Genomic DNA, 22,023 nt, shown 5'->3' with positions numbered 1-22,023 from the left:
CACACGGAGCTTAACAGTCTAGAAGAGGAGAGACTGTCCTTTCCTCCCTATGGTTTTCAGATATTTGGTCTAAGGTCAGATAAATTCGATTTTTCCCAAAAAAAGAAAATTTGTGTTGCTTTTTCAAATGTACATTTTCAATTTCTTATTTGAAGAGGCCCAGCATGAGAAAGCAAATGGAGTAATGTGTGAATATTTTTCCAATGGGCATCTTTGCTCCCTTCACCGTGAATGTACAGCTCACTGTATTGTAGTACAGTGCTCTGCATACAGTAAGTGCTCAATAAATACGATTGAATGAATTATATAATTTGTTGACTGCTCCCCAAAATGCTTTTCTTTCAGAAACCCCAAGATCATCTTTGACCACTTTCACTTCCTTCTTGAATGTCCTGAGCTGATGTCCAGATTTATGCATATCATCAAAGCCCAGGTAAGAGGCTTTGCGACCCCTCGCTGTTGTATCTAGGCATGAACAAAAGGTAAGAGGAAATGGCATGGATTTATGAATATCGAGTTTGGACTCAAAATTTTGGAAAAATATTTGTGGCCGCCTCCTCCAGGCTTCGGCTCTTCTACCTGAAAGTAGAGTGAGTCCGTGGTGTTGGGGGCAGGTCCGGGAGTGTAAACAGGGGCAACAAGTGAATCCCAGGGCTACTGTGAGATAGTTTTTAGGTGTCTTCTTCTCTACCTTTCTTCCCCCTTAAGCATAAGCAGGGGCAACGTGCAGCCTCTGGATTAAGGGAAGAAACAAAGCAAATAAATCTCCTGAAAAGAGCTCTCTGTTGAGGTTCAGGAGATTTGGGCTGCGTCAGTTTGCCACCAGCTAACTGAGCAACCCTGGTAAGCCACTGTTTTATAATTTTCCCTTTGGAAGCCAAGTGTGGCTGGCACTATGATGCCAGGTAAGCTTCTGGAAGACCGACTCACCTATGAACTGTTAGACGGATGTTTCAAAGGATTTTGCACTTCCACCCTTCTGCTCATAGTGTATTCCTAAGTCCATTTTACAATTGCTTCTTGTCCAAACTAGGGCTCGAGAGAAATTGCAATGTACAAATGACCTCAGGTTATTCATTCTCTCTGACTGACTGACTGGCCCACACTTTTTTTCACTGGTTTGGTGAAGAGAGGCCTGGTGAAAAAACTAGATGGTATTATTATTATTATATTTGTTAAGCACTTACTATGTGTCAAGCACTATGGTAAGTGCTGGGGTAGGCAAAATATAAGCAGGTCAGACGCAGTCCCCGTACTACACGAGGCTTACATTTGAGGAGGGAGAACAGGTCGTTAATCCCCATTTCATAGAAGCACGGAGAAGTCAAGTCACTTGGCCAGGGTCATCCAGAAGGGAAATGGTTGAGCCATAGCCATGTCCCCTAACTCGTGAGCCTCTGCTTTTTTCACTAGGCCATAGTGCTTACTGTTCTAAGTAGTCTATATAAAGTGTGTTTTTATTCATTTATCCAGTGGAGTCTATTGAGGGCCTAAAGTGTGCTGCTCAGAGTATTGGGAACTTGGGATACTACACTGAAGATAAGAGGCAGGCCTTATGCACTAGGGGCTTATGGAGGAATCTGATGGAGGAGTCAGGCCAGATTGATTGTATACATGCAGTGGGAGCAGAAGTAAAATGATAGTTACAACTGGTAATAAGGAAGAGAATGGAAAATTCTTGAATCATGGAATGGGGTATGTGAATAAATAACTGTTAAGGATGACTCTTGGATAGTAATCTGCTTTTATGAATTGTTTGAGCATTATCTACTGGATTTAGGCATCCATAAGGATCTTAGAATAGGATTTCTTGTCTAAGCGTATTTAGCTTACTGTCATGTAAGCCAAGCTGATAAAGAACAGGTATATATTTTGCATTTAACGGTCGTGTGTCTTTGATTGTGTCTTTTGGTAGCCCTTTAAAGATCGCTGTGAATGGTTCTATGAGCACTTACATTCAGGGCAGCCCGATTCGGACATGGTGCACAGGCCAGTGAGCGAAAATGACATCCTGTTGGTTCACAGAGGTATGTATGACAGAGGCAGAATGCTTCGGGGCGGCACAAGACTCATTTAGGAATGACAAGTTTTCAGATGTACAGTTAATGACTGCCACATGTTTAGATTCTATTTTCAGAAGTAGCTGCGAAGTTGTGTCGAAAGCAAGTTGCGCCAAATTAAAGCAGGGGATTGCTGTGCGTTTCCATGGTGAAGAAGGCATGGTGGGTGCCGAGATACAGGACGGGCAGACCGCAGTGCAAAAGTTTTAAATGTCTAAATGTAACTCCTAATATCAGTTTTCTAGACTCGTAATTTCATTAGAACCTTGGAGAATATTATCATTTTGTCCACTTTAGGTATTTCTTTTGATAATTTGTTTTCCCTTCTACCCAGGGACAAGGTGTGGTGCGGGAGTGGTTTGATATTTTATCTAATGAGATTGTCAACCCTGATTATGCCCTGTTTACCCAGTCTGCTGATGGTAAGTGTTGCGGTCTCTGATCAATCAATCAGTTTTGTGTTTATTGAGCGCTTACTATATGCAGGACATCAAATGCAGTGCTTGGGAAAGTTCAGCCCAACAATATAACAGATGCATTCCCTGCCTACAATGAGCTTACAGTCTGGAGGGGGACACAGACAATATAAATAAATTATGGATATCTACATAATTTCTTTGGGGCTGGGGGCATGGGTGGTGAATAAAGGGAGCAAGTCAGGATGATGCAGAAGAGAGTGGAAAAGAGGAAATGAGGACTTGGTGAGGGAAGGCCTTTTGGACGAGATGTGACTTCAATAAGGCTTTGAGGTGGGGAGAGTAATTGGCTGTAAGATATGAAAGGGTAGGGCGTTCCAGGCCAGAGGCAAGAAGCGGGTGAGAGGTCGGCGGGTAGACAAATTTAAGGTACTGTTAGTAGGTTGGCATTAATTGGTGGAGGTCACCAATGACCTCCTGCTTGCAAAATCCAATGGCTCATACTCTATACTAATCCTCCTCGACCTCTCAGCTGCCTTCGACACTGTGGACCACCCCCTTCTCCTCAACACACTATCTGACCTTGGCTTCACAGACTCCGTCCTCTCCTGGTTCTCCTCTTATCACTCCGGTCGTTCATTCTCAGTCTCTTTTGCAGGCTCCTCCTCCCCCTCCCATCCCCTTACTGTGGGGGTTCCCCAAGGTTCAGTGCTTGGTCCCCTTCTGTTCTCGATCTGCACGCACTCCCTTGGTGACCCCATTTGCTCCCACGGCTTCAACTATCATCTCTACGCTGATGACACCCAGATCTACATCTCTGCCCCTGCTCTCTCCCCTTCTCTCCAGGCTCGCATCTCCTCCTGCCTTCAGGACATCTCCATCTGGATGTCTGCCCGCCACCTAAAACTCAACATGTCCAAGACTGAACTCCTTGTCTTCCCTCCCAAACCCTGCCCTCTCCCTGACTTTCCCATCACTGTTGACGGCACTACCATCCTTCCCGTCTCACAAGCCCGCAACCTTGGTGTCATCCTCAACTCCGCTCTCTCGTTCACCCCTCACATCCAAGCCGTCACCAAAACCTGCCGGTCTGAGCTCCGCAACATTGCCAAGATCCGCCCTTTCCTCTCCATCCACACCGCTACCATTCTCATTCAAGCTCTCATCCTACCCCATCTGGACTACTGCATCAGCCTTCTCTCCGATCTCCCATCCTCGTGTCTCTCCCCACTTCAGTCCATACTTCATGTTGCTGCCCGGATTGTCTTTGTCCAGAAATGTTTTGGGCATGTTACTCCCCTCCTCAAAAATCTCCAGTGGCTAACCAGTCAATCTGCGTATCAGGCAGAAACTCCTCACCCTGGGCTTCAAGGCTGTCCATCACCTTGCCCCCTCCTACCTCACCTCCCTTCTCTCCTTCTACAGCCCAGCCTGCACCCTCCGCTCCTCTGCCGCTAATCTCTTCACCGTACCTCGTTCTCGCCTGTCCCACCATCGACCCCAGGCCCACGTCATCCCCCTGGCCTGGAATGCCCCCAATCCCTCTGCCCATCCCCCAAGCTAGCTCTCTTCCTCCCTTCAAGGCCCTACTGAGAGCTCACCTCCTCCAGGAGGCCTTCCCAGACTGAGCCCCTTCCTTCCTCTCCCCCTCGTCCCCCTCTCCATCCCCCCCATCTTACCTCCTTCCCTTCCCCACAGCACCTGTATATATGTATATATGTTTGTACATATTTGTTACTCTATTTATTTTACTTGTACATATCTATTCCATTTATTTTATTTTGTTAGTATCTTTGGTTTTGTTCTCTATCTCCCCCTTTTAGACTGTGAGCCCACTGTTGGGTAGGGACTGTCTCTATATGTTGCCAACTTGTACTTCCCAAGTGCTTAGTACAGTGCTCTGCACACAGTAAGCGCTCAATAAATACGATTGATGATGGTGATGATCTCCATTTCCAATTCCATTGAGCTACTCACATATCCTGCGAAACAGGCCACAGACCTGTGTTCTTGAAGTGCACTATAAGGAGGAGCAGTGTGGGCTGCTGGAAAGAGCACATGCCTGAGAGTCAGAGGACATGGGTTTTTATCCCATCTCTACCATTTGCTTGCTTTGTGACTTGGGCAAGCCACTTAACATCTCTGTGCCTCAGTTTCCTCATTTGTATAATGAGGATTCAATGCCTATTTTCTCCTCTACTTAGACTGTGAGGCTCATCTGGGGCAGGGACTGTGTCTGGCTTGATTAACTTGTATCTAATCCAGTGCTTAGAACAGTGCCTGATACATAGTAAGTACTTAACAAATTTAATAATAACAGTAAAAGTACAATATGATATTTAAAGGTTGTAAGAGAATGAGCATCTGCCATTTGATATTATTCTGTTTTAAGCATTCAGATCCCTAAAAGCAGAGATTATGCTTAACCTATTCATAAAGGAATCTTAATGAACACTTTCACCATCCATTTGGCCTCTTTGAGTATGAAGAACTTCTCTCTTTCTCTTTCTATTTTTCTCTCTTTCTGCTATTATGTGTCCAACCTGATTTGCTTCTATCCACTTCAGTGCTTAGTGCCTGGCACACAGTAAGTGCTTAACAAATACTATAATTGTTATTATTATTATTGTTGTATAATCAAGGTCCTCAAATCTGGCTTGGTGCCATTTTTATTTTGCACACGTTCCCTTTGCTAGAAAAAGGGAAACATCAAAAATTAAACACAAAAAGATTTCATTTTGAATCAAATTCAAAATGATGATACAGTTGTCGTTATAGGGAGAAAAGTGTAAAGCGTCTAAATGCAACCATTTTGTTTTTAAAAGGGACAACGTTTCAGCCGAACAGCAACTCCTATGTCAATCCTGATCATTTGAACTACTTTCGGTTTGCTGGGCAAATCCTGGGTTTAGCTCTGAATCACAGGCAGCTGGTCAACATCTACTTCACAAGGTCCTTCTACAAGCACATCCTAGGTATGCTTCTTTTGGGGCCGAGGCTCACAGTTGGCTCAGGCAAGGCTTTCCTCACAGTAAAACTATTTATTTTTGTTCACGACCCTTATTTGGAATGTCAAGTGGATGAACAGTAGAATAGTTAGATTGTAAGCTCCTTGAGGGCAGGGATCATGCATACTTAACTCTATTATACAATCCCAATTGTCTAGTAGAGTGCTTTGCACAGAGTAGCTAGTCAAGAAATACTATCAATTGATAGTAGGATTGGTATTTATCAAGCATCCTACTGAGTACAGTGCAGTATATTAATAAATCAATAGAATTTATTGAGAAGATTACTATGTGTAGAGCATTGTACTAAGCTCTTGGGAGAGTACAATTCTTGAGAATTAGCTGAGGCATTCCCTGCCCATAGTGAGTTTACAGTCTGGAGGGGGAGATAGACATTAATATAAACAAATCATTAAGTTTCTATATGTTGCCAACTTGTACTTCCCAAGTGCTTAGTACAGTGCTCTGCACACAGTAAGCGCTCAATAAATACGATTGATGATGATGATGAAGTACTCCAGAAGCACAAGACTTGTCACTAAAGTCGAAGCATGATGAGAATAGGATCCCTAAATGTCCAGACTGTTACTTAGCTCCCTTAATAATGATATTTGATAGCATTAAGGTGCCTGTCTGCCAGGCAGTCCAGGGAAGGACGTGGCCGCTGGCCAGGAATGAAAAACTTTGCCTTCCTTTAAAGCTCAGTTTTAAAATGACAGAATAACAACAAAACCCCCCACAAAGTTCAGTAGGTCCCGGCTGGTTTTCTTTAAAACTATACTCACTCTACTCACCTGAAATTCATAAACATTTTGAAGCTCAATCTAATCTTTTTAAATGCATATTTTCTAAGGGACACAGTTACCTAAAATCCTGTAGCTGGAGATGACACAGCATTCTGGACAAGATTGAGAAGTTGAGAACTTTCTTCTTATGTATCGGTTTAATCTTTGACCCTTTTCATTTTATTTCCCAATAAAAGATCAATTGTACAGAGTTCAAATATTGTTGTAAGCAGTTTCTTAAGAGAAGCCAGACTAGAGAGAAAGACGCTCTTGGGTGAATGAATATTGGAAAAAAAGTAAATAAAAATTTCCCAAATTGTTGAATGTATTGTCATATTTCTTGGATTTTTTGTAGTTTAGTCGGATTTGCATCTAAAAGCAGTAGATTGGTGTAGAAATTTAGACTTTTTAAAATTTTGTTTAGCAATCTTTTGAGACACCTGTAGAGGGCAATATTATACCAAAAAACTGGGCAGGAAAAAATGGAAGCCTGACTGTTGTATTTTTAAAAAAATTAATTTTAGGTATTCCTGTAAATTATCAAGATGTGGCATCTATTGATCCAGAGTATGCAAAAAACCTGCAATGGATTTTGGACAATGATATTAGTGACCTGGGTCTGGAACTGACGTTTTCTGTGGAGACTGATGTCTTTGGAGCAATGGAAGAAGTGCCTTTGAAACCTGGAGGTGCCAGTATACTTGTGACACAAGATAACAAAGTGAGTATTGAGTTTTTCAGCATAGCTTTGGGACCCAAAACATTGGCCCCTACATATTTATTACTCTATTTATTTATCTATTTATTTTACTTGTACATATCTATTCTATTTATTTTATTTTGTTAGTGTGTTTGGTTTTGTTCTCTGTCTCCCCCTTTTAGACTGTGAGCCCACTATTGGGTAGGGACTGTCTCTATATGTTGCCAAATTGTACTTCCCAAGCACTTAGTACAGTGCTCTGCACACAGTAAGCGCTCAATAAATACGATTGATGATGATGCTGAGGATTCTTCCAGGCACCACATATTCACGGTTTAAGGTACCAGCAAGTGTCAGAGTGGGCACCAGTTAGTCTCGTTAGCCTAAGTAATGAATTTCTTTAAGAACATTTCAGTCTTTGATTGCCCCACATTGGGTAGGTGTTGGCTTGTATTCTTAAGAAAAGTAAAAAGTCTGGAGTGCAGTTTGACAGAATCCTGGGTGAATCCCAAAGTGTAGGGGAAGTAATGGTTGTCTGATGTCACTTAAAAAGCTAAGCAGTTCAATATTAATGGATCTGATGGTCGAGATGCTGATGGATTTTTCATTTTCAAGTATATGATGATCAGACATTCTAGTCCATTTGTGCTAGTGCCACATCGTAATGTTGTGTACATACAAAATAGCCTGATGGTAAAGTATTTCTCTTCAGAAGCATTAAATACCCTGAAGAGAAATGCCATTTGGATAAAATCTTAATACCCTTCCTAAGTGTAATGTATGTTCATTGTAGCAGTGTGTTTGTTTTGAAAAGTAAATAAATCCAAAGGCAGTTCACTGTCAAATGAAAGTTCTTAGTCAGCCAGAAGAATGAAAGGGGGAAATTATTATCAGATAACCTGTTCACTTTTTCAACTTCAAAAAGCATAAATTCTTAACCGAATAATGAAGCGTACAATTTACTTATGAGAAAACCCCCGTGATTTAAGCTTTTTCCAAACCACTGGACGTTTATTTCATATAGACTTGAATTAGATTTGTGCATTAAGAAGGAATTGATCTTGCTTTAAATCATTATTTTGGCTATCAGTGCAGGGACCTGCTAAAATCAGCAATTTTGGTGAGAATCTATATTTCCTTTTTAATCTACTGTATTATTCATTATTTTATAATCAACTGCCAGTCTAGACGCCATGCCATTTCTTTGTAAGTAGTATAGGAGTGTAAAACAGCCATCCGTTTTAGATTTTTTTGGACATTTGGCCTGTCCAGGGAGATGTCTAAACTAAATGTCAGCTCACAGGGAAAAGAGAAAAGTTCTCTGAAATGTAAACGTATAGTAGGCATTCTGCCTCTGAGAGCTTTAGTGGGGCAGGAAAATCCTTTGTAAAGATTAATGTCTGCCCTGGGTAACGAGAAGTAACGAAATGTGACCCAGGTGTGCTGGCAGGTGAACCTAGCTCCCGGAACCTCCAACTTGAAGAACATCGGGGAACCTCACCAACTTGTTTCGAGGGCCCCTTTTCAAATTTAACTTCTGACCTCCTACACATTCAGTTCTGCCACAAGGTGACTTTTCACCATGCATTCCAGTTGGAACCCTGTTCTGGAATCAGGGAGCGCCTGGTCGGCCGGCATCACCTGTGGGTCCGTGGGGTTCGGTGCGCCGCGTTAATGGAAGAGACTCCTTGGACACACACACACAGGGCGGTGGACAGTGTGAGCTGAGTGTTATGGCGCGAGTTTTCCTTAACTTGGGATTGCACCAGGATGCCGAGGGGGCCGGAGATTGCTTAGCCTCCGCAGTGAAGAAGATTGGCCGGTCGGAGTCCGCTCCTCAGACCATCTCGCCTACAGCATCCCCTTCAGTGGGAGTGTTGTCGCCCGGGGCCGTCACTTCCCCACCGATCCTTCGCTGCCCAAGGCATCTGGCCCGGCCTGCTTGGTCAGGCAAGAAAGTTGCCCAGGAGCCGGCTGGCGTTGGCGGGTGACGTGGCCGGAGGCTGGCTGTTTACAGGACTGTTCACTAGCTTCCCTTTTTGCCCCAAGCCTCTGATCAAACACACGCACACGACCTTGCCTGAAAATCTGCTGGCGTCAAATCAGGCTTATTTGTGCCTTTCATCCGTGTTTTCTTCCATACCCTTTTGTGCAACACGGCTTTTACCTTGAGCTTCTTGCACAATGACCTGTTCGGCTCAGGACTGGGGTTGATGGGGGAGGTTGTCCCGTGAGTCACTGGCCGCTGGATGGAGTCATCTGTCCCTGTATTTGCTTAGAGCCCATCCCTGATTGCTGCAACCAAACATGTCAGGTTGGGAAACACCTCCTGCATAAAAGCAAATCATTTATCACCGACAACAGGAGAGAATGCTTCAGTTCTCTTTTGTGTTACTTACATTTAAATACCGTCCTTCCCACGATTCTCTGGTTCTAGAAGTGTTGTGTTTCACCACTTTTTGGTTTTAAAAACTGTAAAGCAAGGCCTTAGCATTTAGAAGTTTGAAATACCCCAATTACTGGAAGCTTGTCAGTGATTTCTAAGCCTTAATATGATGTGGTCTTTCCTTTCAAATTACACAGTCAGTTCTTAACTCTGACATGGACTAGATCTATTTCAGAGTTTTTAGATCTTTTCAATCAATCAATCAATCAATCAGTCGTATTTATTGAGCGCTTACTATGTGCAGAGCACTGTACTAAGTGCTTGGGAAGTACAAATTGGCAACCCATAGAGACAGTCCCTACCCAACAGTGGGCTCACAGTCTAAAAGGGGGAGACAGAGAACAGAACCAAACATACCAACAAAATAAAATAAATAGGATAGAAATGTACAAGTAAAATAAATAAATAGAGTAATAAATATGTACAACCATATATACATATATACAGGTGCTGTGGGGAAGGGAAGGAGGTAAGATGGGGGGATGGAGAGGGGGACGAGGGGGAGAGGAAGGAAGGGGCTCAGTCTGGGAAGGCCTCCTGGAGGAGGTGAGCTCTCAGCAGGGCCTTGAAGGGAGGAAGAGAGAGGTTTCTCGCATTTGGACCATTTCTTAATATTTTATAGGTGCATTATTTGATATGTTTCAAGCAAACCACAGGTATTGGGAATATTGAATATATGCTTCCTATCTTCAAGTCCCAACTCAAATCACACCTGTTCTAAGAGGCCTTCACTTACTCCTATTTGCCCTCCCTTCTATTTCACCGATACACTTGGGTCTGTGTAACCTTCAAGAACTTTGGTTTTCACCCCACCCTCAAATCACTTTTGTGTAATCTTCATCTGTGAGTTATTTTAATGTCTGTCTCTGCATCTAGTCTGTAAGCTCCGTGTGGCAGAGAGATCATGTCTACCAACTTTCAGTGCTTAGAACAGTGCTTAACACATAGTAAGCACTTAACGAATACCATAAAATGCAAAACAAACAAAAAAAAAGCCCTCTTTTGTACTTACCCAAGTACTTGGTATGGTACTGTGCACATGGTAAGTGCCCTGTAATACCATTGATAGACTGAATGTCTTTCTGACATTTACTACAATTCTTAGAATGAGCATCCTTTTGGGGGCAAGTTTATATGCTTAGAAAGTGATGGGGACTATCAGTACAGCATGGTGCACTCTAGGGTGAACTAATTTTACCACTGCTTTAAATTGCATTGCACAAAACTGAGGAAAATCCTGGACTGGGTGGAAAGATCACTGTATGTTTAATGCATCTGGGCAGAATAGCTGAGAAAAACTGTGCTGGAAGTGGGCATTCAACTGCCTCACAAGGTGCCTAATGTCATTTCACATTCTTCCCCTTCTTAGGTTTACTTTCCCTCAAATGTTCTTTTTAGTTTACTGTCTTGCATCAGCTCTTGGTCCAGAAGGTTAAACTGACAAGAACTGCAGAAACTTGTCATTATCCTCTTCTCTGCCCTCCCTTTCAAGTATACCTGCCTCTGTGTTTTGACCTAATCATCCCATCAACCAATTGAGAAACTTCAAGCAGATAAGCTGGCCCTGATTGGAAGCTGTGTTATTTGATTTTCAAGGTTTACTCAAAGTTCTCTGGGTGCCTTTCAGGTTGCCAGCGTAAATTGACTTTCTGTGCTACCTGTCTCAGTGGAGAGTTCATTCCTACAGAAGGGAAGCACTGTGGCCTAATGGAAAAAAACTCAGGGGTTTTGGAGTCAGGGGACATGTGTCCGAATCCCAGCTCTGCCACTTGTCTGCTTTGTGACCTTGGACAAGTCAGTTTACCTCATCGGTAAAGTGCAGACTAAGACTGAGGGCCCCACGTAGGACATGGACTGTTTACATCACATCCTGATTACCTTGTATTTACTCCAGTGCCTGGCACATAGTAAGCACTTAAAAATACCATTAAAATAAAAAAAAACACACACAGCACTTGTGTGCACGGGGACATGAGTAGTTGACTATTAAAGTATTTGTGTATCATCTCCTCCATATACTCTTTCTGTCCTGTGTGTAATTTATTTTGTGTCTGTCTTCCCCCTCTAGACTCTAAGTTCCTGAGGGCAGTGGGTTGTGTCTGCTGATTGTTGTACTCTCCCAAACTCTTAGAGCTCCATAAATAGTATTGATGGATTAATTGACTTACCAGGCCTCCTGGGTCTAAATTAGGTCGTTGTTTGTATTAAACATTGTTTTAGTGCTTCTCTGGGTAGGTTCTTGAGGATGGTTGGAGTTGGGCTTTCTCTACTAAATACAAACTTTTAATGGTTTAAATACTTTTATATTTAAAAATAACAACAACTTTGGTCTTTGAGTGCTTACTGTATGTCAAAGAATCAATCAGTGGTATTTATTGTGCATTGAGAGTACTTTTGATAGATCCGTTCCCTGCCCACAGGAGCTTATAGTCCGTGCTGAGTGCTGGGGTAGATACAGTAGAATCAGATTCAGACTCTGTCCCATGTGGGGCCCACATTTGAAGGGGAAAAAAGTATCTAGCTTGAGTAATAGGTTTGAGAATGATCTCATCTTTCAGATGACCTTTTCCGGCAGATGGACTTGCTCCAAGTGTCCAAGAAATGTCTTGTAGTTTAAAGTGTATCTTGAATAAGCCCTTGACAGGTGGTGACAACTTATGTAGTTCTTTGAAGAGGATGGATTTCTGGCAGGATTATATGTGCTTGTGGATCTTGATTAAAACAGTCAGATCCCATGGGGAAAAAGAGAAGATGAAGGAATTTGGGGTTGCCAAAACAGTGTTCTGTTCATTCGGGACAGTCCTCCCTCACTCCAGTTTTTCCTGAGATTCCAGAGTTGAAACTTGCCGGCCACTGAAGCGGTCACTTGTCTCGATGTTGTATTCCTTTGAATCACCATGGGTGCCATGCTCAGTTGCACAGAGGAACACCATTCAAATAAACTTGCACTTAGAAAACATTTTCAGGGTTTCTTGCTGTATATCCAGTGTTTTCTAGGTTTAGGAAGCATATTGTTTGGGGATGCTGGTGTGAAATTTTTTATTTCATAGTATTTTCATATCTTATACGTTTCCTAGTTTGGGTGGAAAGGAAAGAAGGGAAAGCAGTAGAGCAGAAGAAGAGGGTTAGAAAAGGTTGATGAGTGTAACATGGTTAGAAACGGCATTTTAATGCTGTTGAAAATAAATGTTTGCTGTGTGTATTCAAATGAGAAAATAATACACGGGCAGTGTATAGTAAGAATGGATCAATCAGGGAGAGGGATTTGGGGAAATGGGGGGGAAATTGTCTCTGCCATATTATGGGGGGCGGCTTAGGGGTAAAAGGGGAGAGGAGCCATGGGTATGTGGGTCTGTCTTGGAAATTTGGAAATGCCTATTTCTCCTTTAGATTAAACTCCCTGAAGGCAGAACCCTGTCATTCACTTCCCCAGCTCTTAGGACACTGTTCTGCAAGCTCAACAAATGCCTTCGTTTGGTTTTTTTTTTTAACCTTTATATGCATCTTTTTTTCAGGCTGAGTATGTACAACTTGTTACTGAACTTCGAATGACAAGAGCCATTCAACCTCAGATCAATGCGTTTTTACAGGGCTTTCATATGTTTATTCCACCTTCTCTTATACAACTTTTTGACGAGTATGAACTGGTAAGATGGAATACATGTCCCTTTATTGTTATTAGCATTCATCCCTTCAGGCTAATGGTACATCATCATCAATCATATTTATTGAGCGCTTACTGTGTGCAGAGCACTGTACATGTAATTATTGAGAAAAGTTTTGCCTTTTGAGGGTAATGTTGGCAGAAATATTTTCATTCATGTTCACAGAATTGGTCTTAGATTTTGATTCATCTGCCTTTCTTTACACTTAACCTTAGCAATTCTATCCCAGCTCTGCCACTTGTCTGCTGTGTGACCCTGGGCAAGCCACTTCACTTCTCTGGGCCTCAGTTAACTGATCTATAAAATAGGGATTAAAACTGTGAGCCTGAAGTGGACAGGGACCCTGTCCAACCCAATTTGCTTGTATTCCCCTCCAGTGCTCAGTATGGTACTTGGCACACGGTAAGCACTTAACAAGTACCACAATTATTATTATCATTATTATTATTGTTATTTATAGTATGGGTAGAGCAAAGTGAAAGCAAAAACATCAAGAATTGCTATCCAACCTCCATGTTGAAAAGCTTCTGGGACTAACCCACCTCCTATCAATGCTATTTTAAAATATTCGCAAATTAATTCTTCCAAATATTGTCATTATTATTGGTAAAGATAACATTCAGAATTATTAGTATAATTATTATTAATAATAGTAGCATAGTCTGTTGAAAAGAGCATAGGGCTGGCGGTCACGAGTCCTGAGTTATAATCCTGGCTCTGCTACTGGTCTACTAAGTGATCTTGGGTAAGTCAGTTAATTTGTTCATGCCAGTTTTTTGTCTGTAAAATGTGAAAACCTGAGAGCACTAAGTTCTTGGGAAAGTACAAAACAAAGAAGCGACAAATCCACTTCCCATAGAGGAGTTAACATTGAACAGGTTTTAAGCCCCTTCAGGGCAGGGATTGGGTCTGCTTACTCTGTTGTACTCTTCCGAGCACTGATACAGTGCTCTGCATACAGAAAGTGCTCCATAAATGCCATTGATTGACTGATTGCTTGATTGAGTAATGATGCATCCATTTTCATCATACAAGGAGGATGTGTGATGACATCACCACTTTGACCATCTCTTGAACCTACTATCTGGTATCGAAGACCAAGTTCTACAAAGCATAGGGAATATATGATATATGTGAACATTACATTCTGTCCGTTATTGAGGAAGTCACCACCACAGTCAGAACCATGTAGAACGGCCCAGGCCTTGGACTGGCATGGTGACTGTAATCTACAAGTGTGGAAGAGACACAGTGCTTGACCAGTTTGACCCGTTTTTCTTTCACATATCGGTCACTGAAGAGTGCTCTAGGTATTTATAAACCACCTGCCCGCCCCAACATCATCCCCGTCTTAGAGAAGAAAGGTGAAAGATGAGATTGTGGTATAATATTTAAGATGAAAAGCACTTGTTAGGCTTTGATTTACCCCAAATTTCATGACTGCTACGTTGATGACAAGTTGAAATTGGTCAAGAAAATCATTTGTTTTCCTGAGAACCTGTTTCTAAAGGCAGATTTACTATTTAAATGTAATATCTTTTGTTTTCCAAGATAACTAACCTAACTTCCCTATTTTCTTTCTCCCCCCAGGAGCTGCTACTTTCTGGTCTGCCGGAAATTGATGTGAATGATTGGATAAAAAACACAGAATACACAAGTGGCTATGAAAGAGAAGATCCAGTTATTCAGGTAAAATCACTCCTGAGCTCTGAATGAAGCTGCATTTTACAGTTTAATTCTGTGTGTTTCTCATGTCTACTGGGTAAAAACTTATGTCAGTTAACCAAAGGAAAATATTTCTCTCAACTGTTCTTATGGGAATGTTGCCTAAGGAAGGTGTGTGAAGTCATTCTTGATGAATGAATTCCATAGTATAAGATACGATTTTCTTCAGGTTGCACATTTTCTGTTCTGAAAAATAGTTTACATATCCTGTGATATGTGAACCATGTTTTTGTTGTTTGTTTTTTTCATAGTGGTTCTGGGAAGTTGTGGAAGATATAACTCAAGAAGAAAGAGTTCTGCTTCTGCAGTTTGTTACTGGCAGGTGAGAAATATTCTGCTACAGAGTTGGCCTTTATTGAAAAGGATTTTATTTCTATTGGAATTCTAATGAAAAAAACATTTACTCACATAGTTAACTAGTACTTCTCAAATACTGTATTTCTTCCCATTACTTCATGTTTATAAAAAAAAGAACAATATTGAAACACTGTTCTTTATGGACATACACTTAACTGTAGGGTTCCATGACCTATCTTCAAAAACAAAACAAAAGATAACAAGTCCTGTATTTAAAAAAAATATCAAACCATTGAATCATCCAATATTCCTGAAAAATATTTAGGAAAGGTAAAATAAGACGTTGCCCCATGTGGCTTGTGTATGGCTGGCTTTTCAGTCAGGTCGGGGCTTTCGGTTTTTCAAGTACTTGATCTTTTTAGTGTTCTAATTTTGATGATTTTCAGATGTGGATGTCACATTAGACCTGACTGTTCTTTACTTTTGCCATTCAGCATGTTTGGGTTCAGAGCCAAGAGTGTGTCTTCCAAACTGGCAGTTTACTGCTCACACCTCCTCCGTTTCTCACTGCTAGCATTAGCCACAGTTGGCTCCTAAGCATAGTCCAGAAGGCATTTTTGGATGCTTTGGCTTTCAAATAAGGGTGAAGATAGTAGATATTCAGTAGGCATTTGTTCAAGATAAGGTGACCCTCAGCATTTTTAGGTAAAGTATTTTGTCTCCATTTTCATACTGCATGTGCATTTCATTCAATAGTATGTCTTGAGTACCTTCTGTATGTGGAGCACTATACTGAGCACTGAGAAAGAGTACAGTGAAGGATGAACAAGATTTGGTCCCTGGCCCAGAGATTTGGTGTGGGGTTGGGAGTTCGTTGACAGTCCTTTGAGGGGATCCAAAAAACCCAAATACAAGAAACAGATGTCAACAACAGCACACAAATACAACACCAAACATAATAAAGCTCCAGAATGTTGTGGTCTGTCTGTGCCTGTATATAAGAAGAGTTGCCCGGGCTCTCTGGAAGGTTAGGAAGAAACAGACTGAGGAAGATCTAGAGCCACAAAGGGTGGAGGGACGCACACATACTGGTGCAAGTTCAGGAACCTCTTTATAGTCTCCCCAGGGCTTAGTACAGTGCCCTGGACCCACAGTAGGCACTTATTCAAAATGATTGATTGAGAGCAGATACCTTTTAATTGTACTCTCCCAAGCACTTAGCAGAATGCCCTATCCGCTGTAGGTGCTCAATAAATACTGTTGATTCTTGAGAAGGGGTCGTGAGCTAAGTCTGTGTACTCTCACCCTCTGCCCACCCCCCATGACTTTGCACATGATCTTAGTGCACTGGGGCCAACCCAGAGAGAGGACGACTCCTGAGTAAAAACCAGAGAGGTACTCTGATGGCCCCTCTTTGCATTTTTCTTAATCTTAATCATCCCAAGATGCTGCATTTCTGGCATAGACTCTCCAGTCAGATTTGAAATGTGACTCCCTCCCCTTGTTCTAGTCAGCGTATCTACGTTTAGTGCCACTTCATTGAAAAATCGAATAGTTTCCAACCACTGACCATAAAATTAATTCAATGGATCTAGTAAAACAAATACATTTATGATCGTGGCTCTAATGTTTCACCAAAATCTTTAGGCATATCTTAAATGTCTCTCTCCCTTGCAGTTTCACCTTCTCTTAGGAGTAATGAAAACCTGGCGCTTGATGATTTCAATGTGTATAAAACAGCACGATCCTGTGTACACTAAATCACTTTTATTCATGGTAGCTTTTCCCTCTGACCCGTGAGTCCCATAAACTGTACAGATGTATTCAACCAAGAGCCTTGGGTTGTGAATGCCCCAACCAGTGATTCGTTGGCACAAGCCAGCCTCAGTTGACTGTTCAGCCCTAATAACCCAGGGGCTGGGTAGCTCTGGGCTGAGAGAGAGAGGTGGGGGCAGTTTCTCAGGAAGAAGTCATCTTCGGCACTTCAAGTCATTTGCCCCAACTAGAGTTGTGGAGGCTTCTGAATTGCTAATAGTCAAGTAGGTCTTAGTTTGTGAAGATTTAATGAAGCTTTGTATACCGAGGTTTCTTTTTGCTGGTGATTCTTTCTTTTTTTCCCCACTAGAATGCTTTAAAGGAGAGCAGGCCTAATCATCCTGGAAATTTAGATTCCTTTTTACTTTACCAGTGTACTACAAGTAGGAACAGTGCAAATTTCCCACCTCTACCCTCAGGGGTCAGGGAGATTTCAAGCCTTCAGTTTTCAGATTTCAGTTCATAAGGAGCCGTGGTTTCAGTGACATCAAACTGAAATGCTTGTATTTGGAATCTTACTTTCTTTGTCAATACACAGCTGCATACATTTTGTTATTTTAGCATGCTAAATGCCTACTGTGCCTTTTGTAATGTTTTATGTGGGAGAATTTTCCATGGGGTAAAAATAAGGAATTGTCTTTACAGGCTTCAATCACCTGACCAAACAAAGCGGTCATTTTATACTACCTCTCCCATCCTTTTGTAGAAAACATGTGTGGGACTTCTCGGGGATTTTTCCCCCGGAAATATTTGGTAATGCCCTCTATGTGCCAGGCACTGTATTAAGTGCTGGGGTAGATACAAGCTAATCAGGTCGGACACAGTCCATGTCCCACATGGGGCTCACAGTTTTAATCCCCATTTTACAGATAAATTAGCTGAAGTACAGAGAAATTGACTTGCCCAAGTTCACTCAGAAGACAATTGGTGAAGCTGGGATTAGAACCCAGGTCCTTCTGACTCCCAGGCACTTGCTCTATCCATTAGGCCTCACTGCTTCCTAGCTGTGCTTTTGAGTTAGAGTAGTAATATACTGTGGAAAAAATAACCCACCTAAGCACACCATAACAACCTTATAGCCTTGATTACTGTTTTGTGACATTTCAATGAAAAATTGCTTGAAATTTGCAACCTTTTCCCACTCCCATCTTGGCTTAACTGAACATCACTAAAATGTCCCATCTTAAAAAGCAACAAAGAATCAAGAACATTTTTCTATCATTCCAAGTAATGTGGAGTTAAGTTTGAAGTTTTGGAAGTCTTAAGCTAAATAATTGGATGCATTGACCGAAGCTCATTGCATTTGATTTCTCCCGTGTGAAAGATTCTGTTTGGCCCCACAGGTTTGAGCAAAACCTTAGCATTCGATGGCCACTGTTAAAATTGGATTAAGTGACTGCCCTTTCCCCCTTTTCTTTGTGCTCCATATTTGCCGTGCAAGATTTCCTCTCCCCATCAATCCCAATTACTCTCCCCCAGAGACAATCAAATGTTATATTTGAAATAGTTCTTCCGATCCCCTCCCTATTGAAGCTGTTTCCTGTGGTTTTTAAAATACGTCCCTCAGGGTGCTTTGACTAGACTAAGCTTGGGCTGTCTTTGTGGTCTCTTGTTGCATTTGAAAGCCTGGAATGCTCTGGGGTCAGAGATGGGTTTGCACTTCCTGAACCAGCCAGGGGTCATTGTTGACCGCTGTCCTTTGGTGCTGGGCCTTTGGGTGGGCAGGATCCTCTACACTGACCCGCTGCTGAGCCACTTTACTCAGGTACCAAGTTGACCCCTGAAACCTAGGCTAGAGGGCGGGTAGTCAGTCGTATTTATTGAGTGCTTACTGTGTGTGTGCAGAGCACTGTACCAAGCGCTTGGGAGAGTACAATATAAAATAAAACAGCCACATCCCCTTCCCGTAATGTGCTTACAGTCTAGAGGGGGAGACAGACATTAATATAAATAAATAAATTACAGTTGTGTATATAAGTGCTGTGGGGTAGGAGGGGCCGGTACCCCAGTTTCTCCCACAAACTTAAGAACGCCCCCCCGCTCCTGCTTGAAGTTTTCCAGCCTCCAGCATAGCTCAGAAACAAGGGGTGAACCACCTTCATATTGCCGGGTCTCAGCTACTCTGGAACTGTGGGTCTTAGTGCCTGATAGAATAATAATGATAATAATAACAATAATAATAATAATAACAACAGTACTTGTTCAGTGCTTACTATGTGCCAGCACTGTTTTGAGTGTTGGGGTAAATACAGGATAATTAGGTTGCACACAGTCCCTGTCCCACATGGGACTCACAGTCTAAGCAGGAGGGAGAACAGGTATTGTATCCCCATTTTGCATATGAGGCAACCAAGGAACCAGAGAACAGAAGTGACTTGCCCAAGATCATGCAACAGGCAAGTGGCAGAGGTGGGTTTAGAACCCAGGTCCTCTCACCCCCCAACTCCACACTCTCTCCTCTAGGCCGTGCTGCTTCTCACCTGAGGAGGTCATGTGTCTTTGCTCAGAACCGAAGGCCTTTGCATAATCGTCAGGGCACGTATTGAGAGCCATGAGGCTAAGCACTCGGATAGATGCAGGTTATTCGGTCGGGGACAGTCCCTCCTGTCCCACACGAGGCTCACAGCGTATCCCATCTTCATTTTCCAGATGAGGACACGGAGATTCAGTGAGGTTAAGTGACTGGCCCCAGGTTATCTAGCAGGCCAGGGGTGGAGCTGGGTCTAGAAGCCCGTGTCTCCTGACTCTCAGCCTTGGCCTCTTTTCCCTCGGCCAAACTGCCTCAAAGGCAGCACACAAACTGAAGCCTCTCTCTTCAAACCGTTCCAAAGTAATACAGGGACTCGTTTAGTTCTAGGGTGCCTCACGGTGGCTTTGCGAACATCATGGGGGGTAGTGGACTGCAGAACTTCACCATCGCGGCTGTGCCATACACTCCTAATTTGCTTCCGACGTCAAGTACGTGGTAAGTCCAGTGGATTGATTTAAACACGTTAAGAAACCCTCAAGGTGTCTTTATTGTCTTTTCCTCTTCGCACTTGAGATGAGGTAGGTTGCATTATTCTCTTCCTGTCTTCCCACCCCTCCCCTTCCCCCAATTTGTCCTGGAAGCCTTCTGGTCACCTGGGACTATGTCTTCCACCCCACACCAACTGGCTTGCTGAAACACGAAGGATTCGATAGCTGCCTAATAGTTTTTCCTCCATCAGCCTGGTGGCCAGGGCAGCCCTGAGGACTGTGTCGTGTCACAGAAGGTGCCTCACAATCGCCAACGAATACCTGAAGCAGAACAGCAAATTGGCTCTGCTGTTTTTTATTTTAAACCAAAAAGGAACTTATTTTCTTTCAGAGCATTTGGATGCTGAAGGGCACTGCAATGCAGCAGTGGGCTCTCCCCTCCCCTCCATAAATCCGACATCTTCAGGGTTTTCCAATTTGAATGCAAATTTGAGAGGACAGTTTCACGTTAATTATCTCATACCGTTCTCAGCGCCAGACAAAACAATCAGAAATTTGGTATTTAATGGTGGTTTTTCTTTTTTAGCATCAACATGCTCAAGTTGCCTGAATACCCAAGTAAGGAAATCCTTAAGGATAGGCTTCTTGTGGCACTACACTGTGGAAGCTATGGGTACACAATGGCATAATGAAGCCTCAAACTCATCTGACTACTGATGCGCAATTGAGAATGGCAGAAGCAATTTAAGGAACTGTCAACGCAGAAGGAGCCCAAATGCAGCCTGTAGGCGGGTCTGACGTTTAAAACCCGTGAAGAATTGGTTTCCCCACCCCACCTCCCTTTCCCTTGATGTGTTGTCTGTCTGTGATACTCTCCCACAAATGAAAAAATTGCAGCACACTTCATTTTTTAAAAAATGATAGTTTTGTATTGAAAGCAGCTACTCTTCCTCTCTTCATGTTGCCTTAATCCTAACCAAATGTGTTTCTGTCGATCCCGTTCTACATTCCATTGAGGGAGCAATGTGTAACCAGTCCGGATGGAAGGGTGTTTGGTCCTATTTTCCCTGGAACTTGAAATGTACCTACACACCCAGCCTCGTGTGTTTTGTTGCATGTAAAGTGCCATTTATTTTTTGGAAAGAACACTGTACAGAAAGGATGGATTTAGATTGTGTACAGACCCAAAAATGTGTATTTTCACACATTGTAGCTATACTACAATGTTTTTTTAGCTTTTTAATATTTTAATATATATACATATATATATATGTAAAGTTTAGGTCAGAGTAACTAAAAAAAACAGCTGATGCAATGAAATGTCTAATTTATATATTCAGGTTTACACTCCGTTGTATTTGTCTCAGTGGCTATTTGCTGTTTAAAATTTGTACATACTCTGTTACGTCTGTGATCTCAGATCTTTTCCAAATGCCTTATATAGCTATGACTATATTAAAGGTCAAATTAAAAATTTAATATTTTACCATAATTATTTTCATCAGTTTTGTTTTTATATCTGTAAGCTTTGGAGTAATTCTGAATATGTGTTTTCATTTTGTATGAACTATCTTTTAAGATAATTTCTAAAAATGCTCAGTCCTCAGTGTAGCTTGGCTTGTGAGATCAAGTTGAAATCCTGACTACTAAGTTCAAACATAAGGGCTCTGAAATGCTGGTTACTCCTGGAGGGGGAGAAACCAAATCTCTCAAGTTGGTTCACATCTAACGCATTGGAGGCAGGAGAAGTTAAGAGGAAAGCGATTGGGTGTGAGACTAGACTGAGATTGTGCTGAAAGGTGAACTGAAAAAAATTTGAAATTGTTGGGAGCCCTCTGTGTGTGGGACTGAGTAAAGAAAACATCGTAATCCTTGGTGACACTTTCCAGGAAGCCTCGCGTAAACCGAAAAGAGCCTTCTGCATGCACTCAGCGGCTCTTATCACTTATAATGAGGAACGGAGACATTGGTTGGTGGCAGGACAAGCAGAGCAGGTCCAACTAGATTTTATTCTTGAAAATGATCTTGAAACCAGTATAGAAACAGAAAGCTGCCACAGATCACAAAGCCTCCTGTTGTCCAGCTGTTGTTTCTCTTGTTTCCAAAGTGCTGAATGAAAGCAAATCAGCAGAAACTGTTTCGCTAACA

The 22,023-nt window shown here is 42.2% G+C and overlaps 1 protein-coding gene across 1 annotated transcript in view; it reads left to right on the top strand.

The window, feature by feature from the left end:
- HACE1 (HECT domain and ankyrin repeat containing E3 ubiquitin protein ligase 1) overlaps nucleotides 1-21,354 on the top strand; it is a 62,168-nt gene extending 40,814 nt beyond the window's left edge. Inside the window, exons 14-24 of the mRNA XM_038761013.1 lie at nucleotides 346-433; nucleotides 1,916-2,027; nucleotides 2,125-2,222; nucleotides 2,395-2,482; nucleotides 5,302-5,451; nucleotides 6,794-6,990; nucleotides 12,931-13,062; nucleotides 14,671-14,769; nucleotides 15,057-15,127; nucleotides 19,769-19,882; nucleotides 20,462-21,354. Coding sequence (XP_038616941.1) covers nucleotides 346-433; nucleotides 1,916-2,027; nucleotides 2,125-2,222; nucleotides 2,395-2,482; nucleotides 5,302-5,451; nucleotides 6,794-6,990; nucleotides 12,931-13,062; nucleotides 14,671-14,769; nucleotides 15,057-15,127; nucleotides 19,769-19,882; nucleotides 20,462-20,564 — 1,252 coding nt within the window. The 3' untranslated portion in view covers nucleotides 20,565-21,354. The remainder of the gene's footprint in view (nucleotides 1-345; nucleotides 434-1,915; nucleotides 2,028-2,124; nucleotides 2,223-2,394; nucleotides 2,483-5,301; nucleotides 5,452-6,793; nucleotides 6,991-12,930; nucleotides 13,063-14,670; nucleotides 14,770-15,056; nucleotides 15,128-19,768; nucleotides 19,883-20,461) is intronic.
- Nucleotides 21,355-22,023: the final 669 nt, after the last annotated feature.

The sequence above is a fragment of the Tachyglossus aculeatus genome, chromosome 19, assembly GCF_015852505.1.
Source record: "Tachyglossus aculeatus isolate mTacAcu1 chromosome 19, mTacAcu1.pri, whole genome shotgun sequence".
In the NCBI taxonomy this organism is placed as follows: domain Eukaryota; kingdom Metazoa; phylum Chordata; class Mammalia; order Monotremata; family Tachyglossidae; genus Tachyglossus; species Tachyglossus aculeatus.
Note: the sequence above shows the minus strand (reverse complement) of the source record. Positions and strands in the feature narration are given on the sequence as shown.